Source organism: Nelumbo nucifera, chromosome 5 (assembly GCF_055504915.1).
Source record: "Nelumbo nucifera cultivar China Antique chromosome 5, China Antique-T2T, whole genome shotgun sequence".
Lineage (NCBI taxonomy): Eukaryota > Viridiplantae > Streptophyta > Magnoliopsida > Proteales > Nelumbonaceae > Nelumbo > Nelumbo nucifera.
Genome location: NC_142653.1, coordinates 78,868,013 through 78,884,661, shown reverse-complemented (window position 1 = coordinate 78,884,661; position 16,649 = coordinate 78,868,013). Strand labels below are relative to the sequence as shown.

At 36.0% G+C, this 16,649-nt stretch overlaps 2 protein-coding genes across 3 annotated transcripts; both read right to left on the bottom strand.

Moving 5' to 3' along the window:
- Positions 1-108: 108 nt before the first annotated feature.
- LOC104593885 (putative methyltransferase At1g29790) lies at positions 109-2,256 on the bottom strand. Its single transcript, XM_010253949.3, has one exon. It carries the CDS (start codon positions 1,932-1,934, stop codon positions 597-599), a length of 1,338 nt encoding a protein of 445 aa, XP_010252251.1. The 5' UTR covers positions 1,935-2,256; the 3' UTR covers positions 109-596.
- A 6,719-nt stretch (positions 2,257-8,975) lies between these two features.
- Positions 8,976-11,872, bottom strand: LOC104593887 (putative pentatricopeptide repeat-containing protein At3g28640). 2 transcript variants are annotated; one of them, XM_010253951.3, is made up of 2 exons: positions 10,217-11,872; positions 8,976-9,635 (listed from the first exon to the last, which is right to left on the bottom strand). In XM_010253951.3, the coding sequence occupies exon 1, from the start codon at positions 11,765-11,767 to the stop codon at positions 10,217-10,219; it is 1,551 nt and encodes a 516-aa protein (XP_010252253.1). In that variant the 5' UTR covers positions 11,768-11,872; the 3' UTR covers positions 8,976-9,635. The 2 variants fall into 2 exon arrangements, with proteins under 2 accessions (XP_010252253.1, XP_010252255.1); XM_010253953.3 differs by having other exon boundaries at positions 8,984-9,635; positions 10,367-11,864.
- Positions 11,873-16,649: the final 4,777 nt, after the last annotated feature.

Below are 16,649 nucleotides of genomic sequence, written 5' to 3'. Positions count from 1 at the left end.
TGCATGGGAGTGCAAATTGGGAGGGTCATGTTTTTATAGCCTTTGACAGATGGGCACTATGTTGTGCAGAAAGAAAGTTAAAACTGATGAATTGAAACTGAAAACAGGGGAACTCAAAGGTGTTAAGGATCTATATATTCACTATGAAGCATATTCAAGTCCATTTTACAATACTTTTAGGCTGAGCTTGTGGGTAATGCATATTTCTACAGAAAGCTATTTCTACATACGGCTTGGATATCTTATCCATGTTTTACAATTACAAGGATCTACTACCAAATTCTTCTACTTGAGATAAATTAAATTTATTTTATCTGCATCAAAAGAAAACACTAAAACCTTTCAGGAGAAACATTCATCTCTCTCTCTCTCTCTCTGGATATTGAAAACTGAAATCTTATCACAAAAACCCCAAGTGGTCTTCGCATTTATCACTGCACATGTTAATGTGTAATGGTGTAGGATCCTATTTTTGCCTTTTCCCCTGTTCATAATCTTGGAACTCTTGTCCAAATGGCCCTTTCATCCATCATGTCTCAGTTTTTCACATTTATTTATGGAAGCATTTCCCCCACCCTTCATTTGGCCAACAAGAATCAAGTCATGGGCTTCTCCAACACGGCTGAAAAGTACCACTCATTCATTTCGATGCCCCTATCAAGCTTTCGGCCAGAATTCCACCTCAATTTCCTGAACCCAATACGGTCAATCATGGGAATATAGGTTGCGTTCAGCTGTGACCCGAGGCAGAAGAAACGATCAAGCCAGAAGAGCCCACCAGGCCTCAAGACCCTATAGATGTCATAGAGCGTAAACTCAAGCATGGCATCTGGAATCCAGTTGCTGAGTACATGCATGGAGTGCACAATATCCAGTGTTCCTTCAAAGAAAGGGAGCCTCTGTGACACAGTAAGATGGAGAGGGATCAGGCCACGCAACGCAATGAAGCTGTTGAACGGGCCGTCCAAGTTGATTGAGGTGGTGATGATGGTGATATTTCGTTCCCTCATCCTGGCTGCAAATGTGCCGGTTCCACCTCCTATGTCCAACCCAATACGAATCGTACCAGGTGGTTTGGCTCGCAAAACCTCGTCAATCCCATAATCAAGTCCCCCATTGTCGACGATCCACCTGCTCTTCTCCCGGCCCTCCAAATCAAAGCAATCCTTGCAATCGTAGTGACCCTTGGAGCGCTTGCGATCGATGAGGCACTTGTAGCTTTTGCAGCTGTAAGGATCCCATATGATGCTGGTGTCGGCAGGGGTTGCCCAGAGGCTTTCTGGGTGAGGGGTCGGGTCTACGTATCCGACGGGAGACTTGGGGTGGCACCGCCGGCGGGGGAGTGGCTCACACCCTTTTAGCATGAGCCTCTGTGCAAAAACGTCATCTACTGGGCATTCACCTCCGACATCATATGTCATGTACTGTTTCAGCTCATCTAGGAATTGAAGGCAAGCTGCACCAACTGGGGGGAAGACTTCGTCGGAGCCCACCCTGGGAGCATACCCCAGTGGGAGCTTGTGTGGGCTTATTGCTAGCTTGAGCTCACCCGACAACTGAACACTACTGAACCCAGAGGGTTTCACTGGCTCGGTGGGCTCCTGGAGGCGGCCACCCAGCTCGGAGAGAAGGGTCTCTAAAAGCGAATTGGCAGAGATGAGCTGCCGGTGCAGCTGAGCAATACGGGTATTGCTGGAGGCAAGATGGGCTTGAGTGGAGTTGAGCTCTTGCAGAAGAGCCTTGGGATCCAACTCCCAGAGAGAGGGATGGTGAGTGTGATCAGACAAGCTTAAGTTGAAGGACGAACCAGTGAAGATGTAGATGGTGAGAAGATTGGTGAAAATTACCAGGAGAAAGATCTTGAGCCTAGTCTTGTTCTGGTTCTGTTGATGTGGCTTTCGAGGGTAGTCATCCATACCACCCCCCATCCCCATCTGCCTAGCTGCAACTCTGTGGATGGTGACTGGTGAGTGTAGTCAAGTGCTGTGACGGGAGAGAAGAAGGCGGGAAGGGTGGAGTGGAGTGGTGGTGGTGGGGTTGATACTTGATACATTGATGGGGTTACATATTTTATAAAGTTAGAGCTCGTCTCGCTCATTGTGATCCGCCGTTGAACCTGCAACCTTACTTTCAACTCAATCCAGGAGGGTGGATTGTGGGTATGGGTAACTAACTACCTGCACGGCTGCACCTGGCAGTGGCACACTGCTCTGCATTGGTGAAGGAAATGGCAGTGGCACACCTTGTTCTTTTCTGATTCTCTCTTATTAATTTCTTTCGTCTCTTTATACAGCTAATTAGGTTTGGATTGCCTTATAAAACAAGTAAGATCGACAATTTTGGGTTTTGACATCAATTTGAATTATGGGGCAACGTCCATACTACACCTAAATCATCTAATTTATACACCTACGGTTACAAAAAGGTTCAAATATATTTAAGAGAGAAAAGGAGGGCCTGCTTTGTTAGAGACGGTTACAAAATGGTTCAAATATAGTGAATGTTGCAGCAATCAATCAAATGGGTGTGAAATAAAGTGTAGTCAGAGACATTTGGGCTTCTAAAGCGTCTCCTGCCCACGTTTTTAATTTTTTTCGCTTCATGAGGCTACATAAGAGGGGTGGCCCATCCCCTTTTCCTTAACCCTCAAACCCCTGGTGGGAGCGGGATTTGATCCCAGGTCTCTACTCTGATGAGTCAGAGAACTTATCAATTAAGCCACGCATCAGTTGGTTCCTGCCCATGTATTTGAACACTTTTAAATACCTCTTAGACTCGAGTTCACATCTCTGCCATGTATTGAAAATATCTCCCGATGATAATACCAAAACCAAGAGATGCTGTGGGGCGGAGATGTGAACTCCTTAGACTCCAAAGAAGGCATCAACTCCTTATACTCCAAAGAAGGCATCAACTCCTGTTAATATAGTGCATTCTAATAGCTTTAGCATTTGGCAATTTGGAAAATCAAACGTCTTAAAGAAGCATAACTTTTTGTTAAAAGATGTGAATCTTGAAACCAGGGTTGTCCATACCATTCTCTCTCTCTCTCTCTCTTTCAACATATCTATCCTTCAATGACCATCACAAGTGAATTCCTTTGTATCATTTGGTAAATTTGGCAGCATTCCTTCCTGCCCAATTACGTGAGAAAGGTAAAGTGGTAATTGGTAAACCATTTCTCTATCCCCAGCATAGCATACTTTGTGAAAAAAAAAAAATCCCATCGACGCCCTGCGTGAGGAAGATGGAAGCTTCTCCAGTACCTGTTTTGTAAAGACTCCTGAAGCAACAGTGCTCTGTCATCTAGGGAAGAAGGGAAGAAGTTGGGACTTGGAACAATAGCAAAACAAAGTTAAGGTTGTTGGGTTTGCTAAAGTTGTAGTTTTTTGTGGGGGATTTTCTTCATTGGTACATGGTTAGTTTAACTTTGAAGTATTTGACTGAGTGGATGTAATTGGTTTGTAGTGATCCTTTCTTCTCTATGCATTTTTTTTTTTTTTTTTTGTGTTTGGAGCCTGAATTGAAGCTTCCCTTTCATCTAGGTGTTTCTATTTCTCAAATATTTGTTTTTTATTTCAATGATCTGTGTTCTTGTAGTGTTATATTTTCTACACATAAGCATGTTTGACAATTCTACTTCCTGAAGAGGGGTGGAGGGCCTATAGACCCTGAATTTGAACCTTGACGATATCGGTGCTCATCCATGCTTCAATGGAGTTTTCTATACCTGAACATGATAGGCATGCAATTATTTGAGTGTCCATAACTCAAATCCGATGACAGATCAAACTTTATTGTCTCAACAAAAGAGGAGCTTCCCCTGCTCATGTAGGATGTAAATATGCATCCCAAAGATTGGATGTATTGACAAGTCCATTTAATTTCCAGTTTAGTTGGGACTCGGGAAAGAATATTACAGAATGAATAAGATAGAACTTGAAGGAATAAAGAGGAAAAGAAGTTAGAAGTTTAGAAGGTTCATTATAGTTCCATTGGAGAATTAGAAACTAACAAAGAAGAAGAATATTTTTTGGTTAGTTTCATAGGAAATAAATATTAGAGTGGTGGGGGAGGCCAAAGACTTTTTTCCTCTTCTGTTTTTATTTTTTTTAATGTAGTATTAAAGTGGGAGAGGAGAAAAAATCAAATGTGAGCATCTTTCCTTTTTACATTTTGGTACAAAATATGCCATGTCACACCTCCCCTCCATTAATCCACCATGGCTGAATATGTAATAATCATATACAAGAAATGTTGTGTCTATTTGCTACGTTACCCCATCCCTCTCTCTCTCTCTCTGATTAATTAGTTTATATATCATTTTCTCAGTGTTAATAAAGGGTAATTTGGTACTTTTGTTAACTTATAAAGAGGTGATTTTTATTATTTAAGAATAAAAAAAAATTCATTTAAAACCTTCTGTTTTGTTATTGATTGTTAATTAATAATTTTAAACCTTCTGTTTCAAACTTCTCTTTAACGCCCGTGCATGAGTTCCTACCAAGGTTCAAAATATCAATATCGATACTTTTTTTATTTTTATTTCCAAAACCAGTTCAGGGGACCAGTTTAAGGCTCCTCCACCCCCTGAACGGGTCAGAACCCTGATATACCCTCTGTAAAGGCATATCAGGAAACTTCTAGAACGACAAGTATCGACTAATACATATAGATACTTTGAACCTTAATCCCTACTAGTAAATTAATGGCAAAAAAAGACTTCTCAAGCATTTGACACAAATGGAAGGAGAGGAGAAAGGTTTCAAGAGTGATTTTAAGGCCACCATTTATGAAGCCAGAAAGGTAAAACTTTGACCAATATAACCCCTGTGAATTTTGATTAATACTTTATCAATTTTTCAGGTATATGCCGTTTCGGTATTATAGTTGTAAGATTCAAGGGCCTATCAGAAACGTAGAGTGTATTTAAAAGTTTAGACCGGTAGGTGAGGTCCCTGAAATGGATTTTATGCCCCTTCCCCCTTCGTGCCAAAGCCCTTAAGGCTGTGTTTGGTTGCAATGCAATTTTATTTGCATTAATACAAATACATGGGAGTGCAAATGAAGAAAATGCAAATTCCCATTTAATTTTGTTTTGAATATTACTTTATTCTACTTCATTTTTACTGCAATCAAATAAAATAAGTTAAAATTTGAAACAAAAATAGGTAAGAATATACAATGGAACCATTTGCACTGCCATAATTTTGCATCAGTGCAAATTTATTTGCATTGCAACCAAATATAAAGGAGTGTAGACAATGTGCAGGCCCATTCATACCTTACACTGGATCACTTGATCAAACAATATCTGATACCATCTCAATAAATTATTTAGCCTAAAAGCTTAAGCTATTAGATTTTTATTCGCTAACAATATTGTAAAGGCAATTAAAAAAAATGTATCAAGATAAGTTTTGGATACACGTGGATGCAGGGAAAATAGCAAAATACAAATAAGTTATGAAAGTTCAAATATATTATAAAAATGTATCAATAACACTAAATATAAATCTCAAATAAAATATAAGAATCACATACTTTAATGGTCCTTATGAAGAAATATATCATAACCAACATATAGGAATATATAAAATTATGTCATTGGTCATTTTTTAACGACTGACTTATTGCTTTGACTTTTAGTGAATGAGTTATAAATTAATCGATTAAATATTACAGAAGGCTTAAAACTTAATTGACGTATGTTATATGCTTAACTACTAATATTAATATCAGTAAGTAACATGGTTAACCATTGATTACAAAAGACATAAAGTTTAAGTGGTTACCCCTTCAAAATTAATCACTCAAATTACACCCAATTTAACCACTAATATAAACATTTAAGTTTTAAGCACTTAAACTATCCAAAACAACAAAAAAAAATACAAGTATAAAATCAGTAATTCTTCTTATTAAAATTATTATTTTAAATTTATTTGCATTTGTAAAATTATAAAAAAAATCATGAAAATTAAATTTTTGAAAATTTTAATGGATCTATGGATAACGCCGATCATTCATAGATCCACATTATAGTTATTTCAACTATGATATGAAAAAGATATGATATCTGAAAATTTTCTAACCAGTCAATTAGAATCACAAGTACGGTAGCCAATAAGGTGTTATTTATCAAAATTCATGGGTGAATTTTGATTGGTCAAAACTCTTCCCATACCATATCTTTTCTGCATTATAGATTTTCCCTATTCTTTACCATCACATTACGTAAAATATATCAATTTTCTATTTATGTAATTTTTCTAACTTTCATTTAAAAAGTCTATACACCCACCCATAGGGGAAAAGAATCTAATTATCCAACCATTAAAAACACAAATCACAAACTATGAAACTGGTAATATTTTCTTATTAGAATAATTATTTTATGGTCGATACGATATCCTATATGCTACAATATTAACAATTTTTTTTTAAAAAAAAAACTATTTTATATGCATTCCAGGAACCAATGACTTGTTAGAACATACCATATCATACACACCCATTAATATGTTGCAATATTTTGAACCTTGCATGATCATGATCAGATTCAATTTATTAGAGAGTAATGATGGATTTTATTAAAGAAACTTGACACCTAAGAGAGTTTTTTGTTTCTTTCTGATTTTTTTAACTCTTAATAATTTAATCTAATTTAAAAATAAATGTGTGCAAAAAAAATGAGAGGAGATTAGTGCCAGCACTATCATGTACAAAAATAAAAATAAAAATCAGTGCCAGCACTTAGAAGGTGGGAAGAGTCTACGTTCCTGAGCTAAGCTAAGCTCTGCTAGTGCTACCCACGGAACGCTACTAATACCCTACCCCAGAACCAGAAAACACCATAGGAATTGATTATATATGGCATCCGGACTCCTCACTCCTTCCTCTACCTCTGTAATCTATACTATAATAGAGTCATATTCATATAGATAGATTGAATCTGCAAAACTGGGTCCTGGCACACGGTTCTAAGTTGTTGACTTCTTTATTTTCTAATTTCTTTTATTCATATCCATGTGATATTAATTTATTTTTTTGGAGTTAGAACTTAGGAGGGTCGCTAGTACAAATTACAAATGGCAGTTCGGCTCTCTGTCTACCTGTAGACATAGGAAAAGCTTCAGACTTACGAAAGTGGCAAGAAAACTTTCCTTCTAAATTACATGGCTGTGGAAGATAAAGACCCATGTGACTGCTCATGCCTTTCGGGGAACAAGATCATTCTTTCCTATATTTTAATCTCCCAACCCTCCATTAAAATTGTAATAGAATAAGAATAAGATGGCTGAGAATCCCAAGTAGCATTGATCCAGAGGGTACCCATTTGACTGAGACTACATGGGGATTAATCAGAAGCACACTCTTGACTGCGGTAACTTATAACACTAAAAAGTTGAAACTGAATTCTCTCACTATCTGTACCCAGTTCTTGAATATCTGTTCTTCCAGACAATTGACGCCCAAACAGTCCGTTTTTTTCAAACTCAAAACTTTCTGCTTAGATAATGGGACAAACAATACTTTTTCAGATGCCAAATGCTGGATTGTGTGCATACTTGCTCACATCCTAGAAATGTGCAACCATAAAGATGTGCAGTAAAACTTAAAACAGTTGGTCTTTTTTCAGAAATATGTAGATGCCATAGAAAACAGAATATGATGCAATAAACTTGTCCAATTCCTATAAATAAGGGCAACAGATCAGATGATTATGACTGATGGGTTATTCAGGTGAACTCCTAATTAGGGGTGCCATGAGCATATTTTTTAAACCAGACCGGTCCTTGGGTTTTTTGCAATATTCTGAACCAAATCAATCGGTCAACCAGTTGATCACTTTGATTCTTTGGTTTTTCTTCTAGGTCAACTGAAACCAAACTGGTTGGCCGGTCCTTTGGTTTTTCGCAATATTCTGAACCGAAACCAAACTGAATCAGTCGGTTAACCGGATTTTTTTTTTCCGTTTCCTCTGTTCGATTCGGTTTTTCTGCTTTTGATGAGCAGCGCCTCCTAGTGTACATTGTCTAGGGGGAGTGTATTGAATGGTGGATGCCACTTATAGCCAGCAGCCTGTCATATTTGCATATACAGATATGGCATTGGAAGTTTGTTGCAATTAGATTTTCACACAAGGTTGGCCTTTTGGATCCTTGGGATTCTATTGACATTGTTTGGAGTGAAGATAGACATGAATCTAATGGCCAATAATGAACGTGCAGTGGCACATAGATATCACCACTCACCAGATAGAGAATTCCCTTTGAAGCCACTTTTTCTGGGTTCTTGAAATAACCTGAATTGTATTCGTCTCCTAGTGTAGCCCAAAACACCCAACCATGCGTATGCAGATGTTACCAAATAGACAGAATTATTGTGTGTGTGTGTGTCTGTGTGTGTTTAGGCATACATGTTTTCATCACAACTTATATGAGTTTTGAAATACCCATTATTTATTTATTTATTTTTTTGAAAAGGATAAGGTGTCATTAATATTTGTTGCCTCATTTGAGTATTGTAAATTATAGATTCATAGCATCCAGGTGAATGACTAGGGATGGTTAACAAATCATACCAATCAGTCACAACATGGTAACTTTGACTAAATCTAAGCAGTAAACAAGGGGAGGGAAGGATTGGGAGACATAACAGTACCTGCCATTGCCTAAATGGGGAGCTCGGTCTGAGGAATCACTTAGGCTGCCCTACTGAAAACCAATCAAAAATAAGAATTTCTTCTCTAGAACACAGAAAGAACCACATCTATTATATATCTAAACCACAAAAGCAAACATTAGCCAAGGAATAGATTAAACTACTAATAATAGAAGTCTGCTGCTGGATATTCGTCTATTCATTTGAAATCAATAGAAAGAAATGTCAACACAGTAAGTAATCCAAAGATTCTAAACATAAATCACACAAAGAAAAGAAAAGAGAGGCATCTCTCTTTCTTTCATTTAAGTTTTAGCTTTTTCTATCAAAAACTATATATATTCTTTAATTATTAGCTTTCCAAAACCCCAATACAGAAAAGCATGACATAAAAGGAAAACTACACTTTATTGATGCATTCTCTACACAAACACAACCCTTATAGAAGGAGAAAATAAAGACAAGAATGTGAATTTAACAGGGACTTACAAGGAACATTGGCTTTTTATTTGAAGGGAATACCACATTTTCAAGATGAACTTCCAAAATCCTAGGCCCTTGCTTTGGGTGTTTGGGTTGGGAGCATTTTGTGCTTTTTTCTTTTCTTTTCTTCCCGTATACTTCTTGTATACTCTCCTCCTTTCTTTTAATAAAATTTTACCTTATCTTTTTCGAAAAAAAAAAAATGCAGGAACTTAAGGTACATATTGGTTCTTTTGAAGTGGAACTTCCAAAAGTTTTAGCATCCAAAGTAGCTTGATATTCAGAAACATTTTCTCCACTGCACAATAGATGACTTCTTGAACTCTTTCTCTCAATGCTTCCCAAACAGCTGCTAGCCTGCTACCAACCAACTCTTGTTGCTATTGCAGAGAAAGATGCAATGGCTGAAAAAGAATTGGACTACTCCCATGTAGAGTTGTACTAACCATTCAGGTGGGCACATAATTCTCAAGAAGATGAATATTCTGCCACGCACAAAACAAAAAGTTAGGTAATGATTGCCAATAGGACATAAAACGCCAGAACATCAAGTTGCAGGCCTGCAAAATTATTATAAAGTTGCAACTATGACATAAATAAACCAGAAATATCAAGTTGGAGTCTTGCAGCAACATTAAAAAATTTACAACATTATCCACAGAAAAGAGTATGTTATCTTAATATATTGATAGAAACTTGAGAATTAACTAATTTTCAAATTAAAAAGAAAAAAGGCATTCTAGTGATTTGCTCCGTGCTAAGTGAAAAGGCAGATACCACAAACAGATGGAACCATGCCTAACTTCTCACACACATAAAATGTAAGACATGATGATTAAATAAGAGGGGGAAAACAATATGCATAAAAACAAAAAGAAATAAAACCTTAATCTTGTTCCTGTGTTCTACTTAAACGCTTAGAGAAATGAACAAACCAGATTTAGCTGTAAACGAAATTCAGACTACAATACAGTGTAGCAAAATATATACGCCATCTCAAAACCAGATAAAATACGAACTCTATTGTGTTATAAATTGAACACCCGTATCAATTGTGGGTTATTACTCATCTAGTGAACGCATGCAGGCACTTTGATCTGTTATACAAAGGGTGATGAATAATATGGGTCGACAACAAATCCAACATTTCATGTATCTCAAGACAAAGAGGGTGCACTACATCCCCCGCAACGAATTCATTCACTTCCCCATTCACCTCAATGACACTGCATCCCGGTGTCTTTTTGATCCCCATATCGCCAATCAATCTCCGAATTCTCTGTGCATCTTCAGATCTCCGTGCACCCAAGTAAATGTTTGATAGTTGAACATAAGCACCATCTTCTTCCAATGCATCTTGCTCAAGCTGTAGGAGCTCTTCAACTGCAAGCTCCGCAAGTTCAACGTTACCACGCATGCTGCAACCACTGAGCAATGAGCCCCAAACAGAAGCAAGTGGCTTCATTGGCATTCTTCTTATAAGTTTGAGAGCTTCATCTAAGCGGCCTGCCCTGCAAAGCAAGTCCACAGTGCAACTATAATGCTCGTGTTTTGGTACAACACCGTATTTAGACTCCATATGGTTTAGAAGGAAAAGGCCCTCTTCCAGAAGACCAGCATGTTTACAAGCTGTAAGAACCCCAAGAAGCACAACCCCGTCTGGCATAAGCTCGTCTTCCTCCTGCATTTTCTCCAAGCAATGAAGTGCTTCCTTTGCGAACCCATGCACAGCATAGCCACCGATCATTGCAGCCCACGAGAAGACATTTCTCTTGGGCATGCACCGAAATGCTTCCACTGCTTTGTCAATACACCCGCACTTGGCATACATATCAACAAGTGCTGTCCCCACAAACACATCTTCGGTGAAAGCATCCCTCTTTTTAATGTACTCATGGATCCAGATTCCCTGCTGAAGAGCTCCCGAATGAGCACAAGCTGTGAGGCCAGTAGCAATGCAGAACTCATCAGGCTTCACATCAGAGAACATGTTACGGAAAATATTCAGAGCCTCAGAAGCAGAAACCCAACGAAGATACCCATTTATAAGAACGTTCCATTGGATAGCATCTTTCTTCTGAATTTCGTCGAACACATTTTGAGCACCATCCAAATCGACGCATTCCACGTATAAACGGACAAGGGCAGTCTGAACGTGATTGCTAAAGGAAGCCAAACCGTTCTTGAGGACACAGCTATGAATTTGCTTTCCGGCAGGGACCCAAGAGATGCTTGCACAGGCGGCGAGTGCAAAGGGGAAGGTGTGTTGGTCGGGAACGACGTTGTGGTCGCACAACATGAGACGGAAGTAATCAAGAGCAAGCAGAGGTAGAGAAGCGCGAGAGTAGGCTCTGATTAGGGTGTTGTAAATAAACGAATTGGGAGACTGGGTTTGGTGAAAGAGAAGAGAGGCATAGGATAGGCTGCCGGAGACGGGGAGGGCACAGAAGGAAATGAGTTTGCTGATGGCGTAGTTGTTGCGGTGGAAGCCGTGAACGATGAAGAGAGCGTGGATTGCCTTGAGTTGTTGCATGGTTGAACAGCGGTGGGCGAGGGCCAAGCATCGTTTCCATGCTTGGTTGCTGCGGTTGCTGCAGCTGCTGAGCAGTCCAGTCATGTGCGTGCATTGTCGACTGGAGTCTGCTTCCACTTCCAGAGTTCCAGTGGAGACTGAGAAGCTTCAGCCATACTGACTAACTAATGGTCAATTTTTTTTTTTGTTTTTTCTTTGGTGTCGATGGGCCTGGGCTCACATTGCTTGGGCCGTTCGACATTTCGGGCACAAGTTTTTTATCCAAGTCCAACCCATCTTAGCCCAAATATTTGCCTTTGGGTTTATATCCAGATAAAAATGCATTTACTTTCTCTCTCCACTCTGTCTTTCTTTCCCATTTCTTTCCCATCCCAAATTCAAGTTTTATAGTAAAATTATTTTAAGGGAAAATTTTCGATTCGTACCTTGTATTTTGTGCCTAGTGTCACTTTGATTCCTGAACTTTAAAATGCGATAATTCACTACCTGAACTTTTAAAATATGACAATCCAATATCTGCTATTAATCAACAGTTAATCTTCTGTTATGTGACATTTGAAAAGGACACAAGTGCCCTTGAAGTGTCATTTAATTTCTTTATCAACCATCTAAACATTGACAGGAAATTAACAGTCTCAAATCCTTGTTTCTTCTATTCAAGAAAGTTTGGGTTATATTTAAGTGGTCATTCTAGTGACCCCAACTTTCTTGAATAGAATAGGTAAAGATTTGTTCAATATTTGGATAGTTGATAAAGAAAATTAGATGACAATCAAAGGACATTTGTGTGTTTTTAAAATGTCACTTAATGGCTGATTAACACCTATTTAACGGCAGGTACTGGATTGTCACATTTTAAAAGTTCGAGTACTAAATTGTCACATTTTAAAGTTTGATAACCAAAATGACACTAGACTTAAAGTACAAGGTACTAATCGGTTTTTCCAAATTTTAATTCATTGATAAGCCTAAATATTGAGTCCAGCCCACATAGATACGAACCCAGCTTAAGACCCTATAAAAACCAAGACCGGTCCAGTAAAATCGAGCCCATGATCATAACGAGCCCACCCCTCACCATCCCACTTTTGTGCCTCACATCGTTGTGTTTATAGGTTCAGCCAAAATACGAAAATGGGTATGGAGAAAATGGATAAGAAATGCAAAATTTTAATTAATCAGAATTATAAAGGTATAGTTGATTGATAGAAAATAAGAGAGACAAAAGAATTGAGGGAGAGTTGTTAATGAATTTTAAATGTTTTGAAAACTGACTTAAAATCGAAACCGTTTTAGCCACCAGTTTTCTGGGTCAATGGTTCAACTGTCCAGTCTGAATAGATCAGCATATGACAATTAAAAAATTAAAATTAAAAAGTAAATACAATAAAAACCACCCAAAACCGTTTTTTGGGTTGAACAGATTGATGGTTTGATTTCCCAGGTCAACTAATCACTGACCAATTCAATAGTTTTTGGCAAAAAATAATAATAATAATAATAAAACAATTTGGAGATGAAACAAAATCGATATCCTAACCAATTTTCCGACTGAATGGTCCGATCATTTAGGTCAACCATGGTTCAAAAACCACGGATTTTACAAAAGCATGAGTTTGACAACCTAGCTTGAGCTAAATTGAAAATATTCAACTTGGGCTTAGTCTCAGGTAGGTTACATAAAGCAGTGAATATTGTAAAAATCCATATTTAATGGATTTAGGTTGATAAAATGATTGAATGTAAAAGAATTAAATATGTGCTTGCTTCCAAGTTCCATGGATCTTATTTGGAATAGCATGGTATATTTTTTTTATAAGAAAAATACTTTCTATTAAAAAACAGAAATACAAGAAGCGTCCAAACAAAAATATGTCTTCATCTCACCCCATCAAGGCTGCACACCACTATCACACTCCTCCATTCGTTTGGTTCGAACGGTCAGATCGTTTGACCCAAAAACTGAATTTCTGATAGGTTCGTTGTTCAGTTCGGTTTTAAAAATCTTGACCATTTTTCCTCTAACTCATCATTCAAGGGTAATTTGGTCATGAAAATTGTTATTTATGCTGACATGGACACCTCTGTTAAGAAGTATTAACAGTGCACTAACGAAGGTGAGCTTTGGAAAATAAAAACTTACTGACATGATGAGTTTTAGACAATTTCCCAATTAATAGTAATCTACACCTCCAACAAGTACAAGAAAATTAATTGTGGCTCTAATTACGTAATTAGGCTACATAAAGTAACGGGTTTTATGAGATAGGGTATTCTCTTTTAAGGAACTTAGGTTGCTTCCTGAATTACCAATAAGATTAGATTAAAGTAATCTAAATTTCATTATTCCTTTATAGTTTAAGCAAATATGGATGTAATTCCAATCCAATTTGATACAATCTAATAATTTTAAATAATTACATTTGTACATTTATCTACATGAAATTAATATGTATTCGCTAATTAATTTTGTTTGAACATTATGTATTACTAAAGAATTCTAAGTTGAAGTCCTATAAAATTTATTTTCAACACCTTTTATTTAGTATATGCATTAATATTAAGACTTTTAGTTTAATTTATTAATGATATTCAATTTCCATATCCAATCCAAATTTTACATTGATGAATAAGATTTGGATTCAAATATTAAAAACATATCAATTTGAATTCAAACATTAGATTGTGTAGTGAAAACACATTAACATTTAAGGTCCATTTTATTTAGAAAACTACCTCAAAGGAAATACCACTTAAATTCTTTCTTTTTTTTATTTTTTTTCTCTTTGGAAAAGATTCAAAATATAATAGATTTGAAAAAGAAATAACTTTATTTTTCTCATCCCACTAATAAGATTGTGTTGTATACACCTCCGAGTAAGTACTTTCTAGGGGTGGCCACAAGCCTCTCGGCTCATGAAAAGCTCAGCTCAATTTAAACCGAGCTTTGAGTCGAGCTCGAGCCTGATGCATAGGCTTGTTTTCTAATCAAGCCGAGCTCGAGCTCAATGAAGCTCGGCTCGTGAGCCTAGTATAATAAATAAATAATTTTTTATTATATACATACATACATACATACATATAAATATATATATATATAATAAATAATGTTTATTATATATAATAATATTTTTATTTTTTATGTATAGTAATAAATAATTTTTATAATTCTAACTTTTTTGTATGCAAAATAAAAATAATTTTTATATGTATATTTTTATTTTTATATATATAATAATAAATAATTTTTGTAATTCTTATTTTGTTGTATGTAAAATAAAACAATATTTTTATATGTATAATTTTTATTTTTTAGAAAAAGCATGGCTTGTAGTTGATCTCAAACTTGCGAGCTTTGAACCGAGCTGAGCTCGAGCCTAAGACTATTTTAGTGAGCTGAACTCGAATAGCCAAGTATTCGGCTTGGCTCAGTTCAAATCCACCCCTAGTACTTTCTTATCAAAGAAATGTCAACAAGTTGATTGGGCTGAACCATGTCTAATTTAGCTTACGCTTTTAAATTTTGTTTTCAGCTTTGGCTTATCTCAAGGCTTCACAAAGCCTAGGGTAATTCTAAGTTTATCTTCTCAAAAATTTTGCCATTCAACTTATGAAAATTAAAATAACACTTACTCATGATCATCACCATCCAAGCCATTTCCCAACCATATAACATTAGTTACATGCAAGGTTTAAAGTATCGGAAACGCTAAGTGTATCAAAAAGACAATTTTAATTAGCGACATATTGGGACGATACACCTTGGATACACATATGTATTAGAGAAAAATCAAGATGCACATGAAAATACTATAAATACTTCACTAAATTATAAAAAAAACATCAATAACACTAAATATAATACTTCAATGAGGTATATATTAATTAGATTAACATATCCTAGTGGACTTTACAAAGAATAATATATTATAGTCAATATATGAGAGCATATAGGCATTATCTAGAAGGGTTATAACCACAAAATATCAATGTCTAATAATTTAATACATGTAGCATTAAAATAGTGAATGATGAACTAAAGATAACTAAGCATCTAGTATTATCTATTCACAATTGATAAAAGAAAAAAGACAATTAGCAATAGAAGTATAGTAACATACCTTCATGAAGATGGTGTTCATTAATAACTTATATGATACAAAAAAAAAATTAATATTAATAAAGAAATTTCAATTCCTATATGGATATAGGTCATCCATATATAACCCTTATGGTTAGATTACAAATAATATAATTAACTATTTATTTATTTTTTAATTCCTAAAATTATAAAAATAAAAAATAATTATTGCAAATGAAATTTCAATTTTCTATGAATATGATAGATCATCCATATATTTATAGCATATATTCAACCTTTATGGGTAGACAAAAAATTCATTTTTCACTTTTTTGTTGTTTTATATTTTTTTAAATTTCTTCATAAAAATTCCATAGATCTAGTAATAATATCAAAAAAACTATGATTTTCAACACAAGTGTAGATCAACATATATTTAAACATTCTCAAGCATTCACATGTACACAGACACACACACACACTCATGAACTCATAACATATTATGGGAAAAGTTGAAAAATTTTACTTTCTTTTATAATATTTTTCAAATCTTAAAAAATCTTCAAAAACCTTGATGATTCACACTTGTTTTGGGGCTTCTTTCCCCCTTTTTTTGATTTCTTCCTATTATAAAATTAGTAACATATTGACTGATACACCCTAATATGCTATCATTCCCCCGTATCATGTAGTCAAAGATATATATGATACGATATGCCCTGTATTGGGTGTATCAAAACCTTAAGCCTTGGCCACATAAATCATGTTTCGCCATTATGTTTTGTGGATGCCAAGTCCCTTGTTAATTTATCGGCACTCAAATCATTTCTTACTTCTTCAACCCATGTCCTTTTTAATCTATCCCTAGCCCTTCCAATAACCTCT